The sequence below is a fragment of the Macrobrachium rosenbergii genome, chromosome 7, assembly GCF_040412425.1.
Source record: "Macrobrachium rosenbergii isolate ZJJX-2024 chromosome 7, ASM4041242v1, whole genome shotgun sequence".
In the NCBI taxonomy this organism is placed as follows: Eukaryota; Metazoa; Arthropoda; class Malacostraca; order Decapoda; family Palaemonidae; genus Macrobrachium; species Macrobrachium rosenbergii.
Window position 1 is genome coordinate 17,127,541 of NC_089747.1, and position 7,460 is coordinate 17,135,000.

At 38.0% G+C, this 7,460-nt stretch overlaps 1 protein-coding gene and 1 long non-coding RNA gene across 5 annotated transcripts in view; one reads left to right on the forward strand and one right to left on the reverse strand.

Annotated features, from left to right (window-relative positions):
- Positions 1 to 4,263, forward strand: LOC136840206 (insulin-like growth factor-binding protein 7). The gene is made up of 3 exons (XM_067106706.1): positions 1 to 160; positions 3,263 to 3,380; positions 3,924 to 4,263. Exons 1-3 carry the CDS (start codon positions 111 to 113, stop codon positions 4,056 to 4,058), a joined length of 303 nt encoding a protein of 100 aa, XP_066962807.1. The 5' UTR covers positions 1 to 110; the 3' UTR covers positions 4,059 to 4,263.
- Positions 4,264 to 4,351: 88 nt separating this feature from the next.
- The window catches only part of LOC136840207 (uncharacterized), a 360,918-nt gene continuing 357,809 nt past the window's right edge, over positions 4,352 to 7,460 (reverse strand). For 3 of the 4 annotated variants that reach the window (XR_010853558.1, XR_010853557.1, XR_010853555.1), the window contains 2 exons: positions 5,427 to 5,645; positions 4,352 to 5,155 (listed from right to left, as the gene is read on the reverse strand). This is a non-coding gene — a long non-coding RNA (uncharacterized lncRNA). The remainder of the gene's footprint in view (positions 5,156 to 5,426; positions 5,646 to 7,460) is intronic. The other variant, XR_010853556.1, reaches the window with a different exon arrangement.

Consider the following 7,460-nt stretch of genomic DNA (forward strand, 5'->3'; position numbering starts at 1 on the left):
CTCCTCCCTTCCAGACCTGGTACGCGGCGTTCTCCTGAAATCCGGTGGCAGTGTAGGACTCTCGGTACTCCTGTTGGTTAGTGCTGGAGCGTGCTCGCCTTTCGTTGAAGATGTCAGCTGCTAAAATTGCCCTTGTGCTCGTCTGTCTTGCTGTTGTTGGGTAAGTAAAACCTCACTGAACTGCATTTATCTCAGTAACACAAACTTGAGTTTCATCTCTCGCTCAGTAATTTATGCTGGAAATAAGTAGTGTGACGCTGTCGGTGCCTTCTCTAATTATGCGGCTTGATTATTTCGTATGAGTCACTTGATATGGAAATAGTAGTTACGACCCACACAATCCATTTCACTTTCTTGAATTTTGTTGTATTCCTTACCTAGCCATGTCCTGTAGAAAATAATAACAAAAATATACATGAAATGGACGTCTTCCTACTTTCATTTTCCTGGTGTCTATCGCTTTCTCTCTTTCAAGAGGTGGGTCTGTCAGTGACTCACTGCGTGACTGGATCCTTTTTCATAAATACTTTGGAGCCAGATAAAGGCATGGTACCTTGGATTAAGGCACCCGGCTGTTAGCTCGTGAGCCGCTGAAATTATAGGTAGATATTGTGAATAATCTGCAAGAGCTTTATTTAAGTTGGACAAGTTTCAAATGATCCAAATTTAATAAACTGGTTTCTGAACACTGAATTGGTATGAAGAAAAAAATGTGTTGATAAACGCTGTTATCGAGTGAATCCATCTTCGTTTTTATTTACTTTTCCTTTTACTCGACCTTTTTTTTTATCGTTCTTTTTGTTTAAAGTCCACACACGTTCGGGTGCACGTAGTCGCGTTCATTATGAAAGAGGTCCCGGGTTGAATTCCCGAGCGAGCAGGAACGGCGTAGCACGTTCTGTTAAATCCTATGGAGCCTCTTGTTTCACTAGGCTATAAATTGTATACTGAGTGACCTCAGTACTCGTTTCTCAAGACAAGAGAGCCCGTGTATATATGGATTTTTGCCAAGAGAGCCAGAGGGCTCTACCCGTGTATATATGGATTTTTGCCACATACGTACGTGACTTTTATTCTCAAATACTAAGTAACAAATACCGCTTGATATTGAATTCACTATAGTTAGGGGATAATTTACACCCAAAGGAACTTATAACTGATATAAGCGGTCTGCCCCGGCCAGCATTCGAACCAGGGCCTTTGGCTTGGGAACGAAGATAGACAGCCGACTCTGACCATTCATAGTAGAGTGAATATCGATAGCAAACGATATTTATGACTCAATATTTACGAATAACAAGTCACACGTGTACTCGTATGTGACAAAAGTTCGAAATTAGCCGAGTTACAAACTGGCCAATCAGCTACTCTATTGCCAAATGGTCAAAGTCATCTGTTTATCGCTGTTTCTAACACGATGGACCAGTTTCGAACTCTGGCCAGAGCCGAAGCACTTATAACTAATCAAATTATTCCCAAGGTATAGTGAATTTGATATGTGTATATATATAATATATGTATATACATATATATTATACATATATATACACACACACACACACACACACACACACATATATATATATATATATATATATATATCATTAAGACGTATAAGTAGTGAATAGCCATGGATACTGAATATTCTATCGTTTACCTTCAATGAAACTTTTTAGTACCTAGGAAGGTCAGTCATTGATACATAGTTCGTTCCGCAATCCAGACCTCGCTTTGCATTAGAATGTGACTGTGAATAAAGAATGTTTTCGTAGTGCATGACCTTTTTATCCCGACACGTGGAGAATGGTCTTTTGGACATCAGTGCACTAAATGACTAGAAGGTATGAATAACCTTTACTGTTTCACGTCGTTGCATTTTAATAAAGAAGTAAAAGTGAAAGGTAAATGTTCCTACTAATCGTAAGACACTTGGTGGGAAAATGTAAGTCTGAGGCAGACTGAAAGAAAGACGAGAGACATGACAGCTTTTTGCGAGTGAGTAGAAACTTGGGACTTCCTCGACACAAAGTTGTTGGCCTTGAGTTGTGTTAAAAAAAAGCATAACACCCTCTCACAACTTTTTCTTTTATGTTTTTTTGTATCGTTCAGAATGACTCGGCAAGCGGCTCTGGCGCTCATAATTGGGCTGATACCGGGGATCGAAGTTTATAAGCAGCAAAATGCTTTACTGAAAGATCCTACTTTTATCAGTGCTTTGGCCTTTGTCGTATTTTACCTCGAATAATGTAATCTGATTTGGCATTTTCATTCGAGCAATATATCTTTTCTCACCATTTACTTTTCCTTTTTTTTTTGTGAAGAACCCGAGATAAGTTTTCGCCATTCCGGTAACTTCGCGATATATACTTAAATAGAATCTGCTTCCTGAGTGTTGCCGCAACCGGCTCTTATGATGATGCAAATTAAATGGGTCATTAAAAACAGAGGTGGGGGAAAAACGTCGCATTCAGGTAGATGCTTGCAGGCAGGAGGGATTTATCAAACCAACTGGCTGCCACTCCCACGATTTCTACAAATTATCAGCGGGACTGTGAAGCGTGACTTGAGACTGCGTTTCCGGCTGTGGACAAATACTGAAGAAAAGTTTTCTCAAGTTATGGAAGACGACAAAATTGAAGAAACTAATAGTTAACGTAATTTGCAATATGTACATAATACCCGAAAAACAGGGTAGCGTTTAATATGTTGCTGACCAGCCTAGCTCTTGTGAGTTAAAAGCGAAACCTCAACATTATCAGGTGGAAAGTTATATAAAAGAAAAACATTCGACACCTGCGCCTATTTATAGGCTGACGTTTCAGTGCTAGCTGAAACGCTGATTGTTGCAATCCAACTCAAGAGAGTAAAATGCCAAAAGTTTGACTCCAATTTACAATGATGCAAAAAATTCAACCAAGAGATCTTATACATTTTTTTTATAAGACAAAAAAATGCTTATCGTCGTCTTGAATGGAAAATGAATGTGGTAAATGTTATTTTCATTTCTTCTTTTAAAACAATCAACGGATTGGGTCATCTTGTTACTGAAGAGAGCTTTTTATCTTCTGCCACTAAGTAAAAATATAATAAAGGTTTAAATATTAAGCACTTAAAAAAATCAATGAAAATGTTCTCCCCTTTACTATGTAAAATATTAAAATGGTTCTAACATGTACTTCTTAAAATGTAACAATACCATCTTGGGGGATCATTAATTAGAAATTTACTGAAGGTGAAACCTCTTATCCTGCATTATTTCCAGAGCAAACGCCAACAACTGCGGCACCTGTCAACAGTCCTCATGTACCCCAGCGGATGACCTCAAATGCGACTGGGGCATCGTGTGGGACGACTGCAACTGTTGCCATGTTTGCACACAGGTCAGTTTCGGCTTCACTTCCTAGGTCAGGTTGTACGTGAATGTTTTAAACGCACAGACATATGCACACGCACATTATAACATACATACATATATACACACACATTATATATATATAATATAAATATAATATATATATATATATATATATATATATATATATATATATATATATATATATATATATATATATATATATATATATATATATATATATGTATATATGTATCTACTGTAACACCAGTGCCACTCCCTTAATGGAAGGCTTTGTCAACATAATCAGCCGGGTTTGCCTAAGTATTCTCTATTACCTACGTGTAGCATGTATATATCATAAATAATGTATAAATTATTTTTTTAGATGAGTCATATATTTTAATGGCATTGTTCCAAAGTATCTGTGTCTCAGAAGGTTTTGAGTGACAACTGAATCGCTCTACTTAGCTTAGAGGTTAATGTCCTCTACCTCATATTATTTGCTAGCGCTCACAAACAATGAGACCACACGTTTACTTCACCGTATTTCTTCTCGAATTTTTTGCAGGGGCCAAGCGAGAAGTGCGGGGGCGAGGGCAACAAATTCGGGAAATGTGGTGTAGGCCTCACCTGCGTGCCATCATCACCCAAGGGTAGTGAGGGAACGTGCCAGAGGCAGCTTTTGCCCGTACATCAGCCCTAAGATTGAGAGCTGGCGTTAAATTTCCAAACTATTTTCCATTCGTAGCTTTATCAAAGTTTGTGAGAATAGTAGTCTTATTATTAATATTTGCTTCCTTTTCAAAAGTGTGCAACTTACTCCCAGAAATTTTATTTCAGGGGAGTGTGGTTTTCTGATCTGAAAACTACTCATTGTCATGCAAAACATAATAAATTTATTAATAATATACCATTCACGTTTCTTTTTTTCATGATGGGTGTTGATGTGTTTGTCTGTCCAAAGCGTCATCAAAACCAAAGATAGGAATGAAGTAGATGCTGCTGCATATTATTTGTATTCCATGCCAACATTTTTTGTTTTCTTTTTTGCAAGGAAAATTTGATGTGAAAAAGTTGCCTGCCAAATGATAACTTTCATTTTCATCTTTTGAAAAGAACAAAATTTTTCAAGGAAAGAGATCTTAGTCCCTGAATGAGAGGCTGTAATTAAGGAAAGGCTTACCGTATGAAAGATGGGGAAAGTTGACTGTTTATTTTTGGAGGGAGCCAAATATATACATAGTATATTATAAACAATAAAGCCTGGAATTCAATACTCGAATGAACCAACTGAACTTTGAACGCAGTAAATATTCTCTTTTATTATTCAACAGAAACATGGCAGACTTTTTTTTAACTCTCTTTAATAAACAATTAATAAAATTTCAGAAAAAAAAAAAAGAAATAACATGCATATAGGAAACCTCTTTGGGATATGTCTCTCCCAGTCGTCTGTATTATCATAGTAACGCGCATGGTCATTTCTGGAATACATCTGAAGTAGCTACGAGTCTTCAACGAAATGAGATTGTACGTTCCCCAGAACTTAGTTTGTTGTTGAAAATGACGACACATCTCTCACACAGCGCGTCTCGAAGGCCGGCTGCACTCAACCAAGCACGACTCTATTTACTGCCTATTGCTCCTTTTCTCCCTCATGGTGCTTGCTCTAGGAGGGGAGAAAAGGGAATTCTGGGGCAAGGCAGAGACATCAGGTCTGTAGAGGTTCACGAGAAAAGCTGGCGTCATGGTTCCAAACCCCTTCTTCTCATGGAAGTTTCTTTTGGTCCACTGAAGCTGCTGAAAGAAACTGTAGGTTACTTTGTGCATGCCTGTCTTAAAACGTTATGGGTGAGGACAGACTTTGGAAATTGGCTGTGAATATAGTATTTTTATAAATTAAACTGTAGGCATTCTAAGTGTCGTCCAGCATCAAGGTATTGTCATTCCTTGTGTGAGGTGAAATGAGCATATTTGAAAAAAAAAAGTTTGCTGTCTTCTCTTATTTTAATTGTACTGAAAACCTGGCCTGGGACTATATTAGGTCACTTGTCTAGTCGAAGTTACTTACAGGAACGGGATAACTCTCAAAGCCCTCGACATCACTGACTTCCTCCGACGACCTTTTCTCCCAGAACCCTCTTTTTGAGCTGGGGTGTTCTTGTCTTCCTGGCTGGCCAAAAGGATCTTCTTGAACGAAGGATGCCAGCCCATAGAGAGGATGGCTAGAGGCTGTCCTTATTGCCAACATCAGCAGCAATCCGTGGAATATGAGCGTTGCCAAACACTCCTGAAATACACCATAAAGGAAATCGAGCACTGTGTGTGTACCTTGTGTTTCTTAGTTTTTACTTAAGTATAATTCAGTCAGCGACTCCATCCATATTCGTACCCTTTTTCCCCTTTTCCTTTTGATCTATTTGCTTTCCTTAGCTTACTTTGCCCCCCATATTTTCCCACTTTTTTCAATTTTGTTCTCTACCATGAATCCATTTCCCCAATTCTTGACGATTTTCTCAGTCTTATTAAAATTTTTTTCCTATGGGTACATCTGTCACAAATGCTGGCATGCACTGTATTGCATTTCTTACAATACTTTCTGCATCTTTGCTATCCTTTGTTGCACTGTTGTGTTCTTTGAAGCAGTAATTAAATCACTGAGCTACCTGACAATTGAAGACCGCTAATGACAAGAAAGAAAGGTTGCTAAAACCTTAACAGAAATTCTAAATCACTAGGTGGATCAGTGATAATATGTGCTTTCACTGACAACTCAGTAAACATCAGTCCTTCAGAACATAACTGGCTTTATTCATTCATCTAAATGTCAAGAATTTTTGTAGAGATTAGAAGCAGATTTAACCTTAATTTTTCCGAGGAGGAAGGAATGATTCACTACAACAGATGTATTTCAGAAAGAAGCAACTACTCTCTATAAAGTACAGATTGGTTATAACCGAAACGGCAATAGCAAACTAGAGATGTTAATAAATATCCACAGGCACTAAATGAAAGTGACAGAAAGGTCTCCTGAGTCCCTGGTCTTCATACACGAGTAGCATCCCCTTCCATAGAATACCGGTGATAAAGATTAAATGAAAAATCTCATAGTGTTTTGGATGTAAACCAGAAAACTTTGGTGTTTTTGGAGTCGAAAGGGCATATTTAAAAAAACACCCTGATTTTCACTCCAATTTCATTTGAACACAGTATTAACACATGACTAATAATTTTTTTATATTCACAGTAAGTGAAAATATGTCAATATTTTGATTTAGCGCTAATATAGTGCTTTTAGAGTGAAAAAAGCAAGCTGAAAACACTTTGGTTCGAATTCCTTTGAAAAAGGTGCCGAGGTTTCCTTCACAAGCACTGCAGACAATTCCTGTCTAAAATTTCTCACTGATTACATGGAAAAATGGTTTGAATGGCAACCGCTTGTATTTGGTTGTCAGAAGCATTTTGGCCATAGCAATTATTTCCATATCAGGTAAACAGGTTTCATCATCAAAGTGTAGAAACTTAGAGCGAGAATTACTTATACTTAGCACGTGAGGACTTCTGTCTTGTACTAGAAGGCGACGTCCAGTTTGTGCGTGTGCCTAGACTACATTGGCTGTGGTAACTTGTTGGCTGGTCAACCTCATACCGAATGATAGCATGACCAGTCTCGTAGAGGAAACACATCTGATCTGAGAAGTACCTTGGTAACCTTACTGTGCAATGTGAAAAGCAATTATACTATAATGTCAAACAAACCAAACCCCTCCCACAAAATGATACAGGGTTAGGCTCTTGTAGCAGGTTGTGCACTCAAAGGGTTATTGGTGGGTAGGACATGACGGAACTAACAGTAACAACCTTATCATTAAAGACTTACTAAGAACAAAACGTTAACAATGTCTAGACTCTAGAGCTAGCATGCGACCATGACTAGTGGGTGCAAAGCTTGGCTCATGTTCGTTAGGTCTGTGGATTGCATCCAGCCTATTATCCACCAGAGTTTTCTATGATGAATCACAGACTTGTTGGGAAACCAGAAGTCCCTTTTTTCTTGTTACATATGTGTTATGTATATAAATTTATATACACATATATATAAACA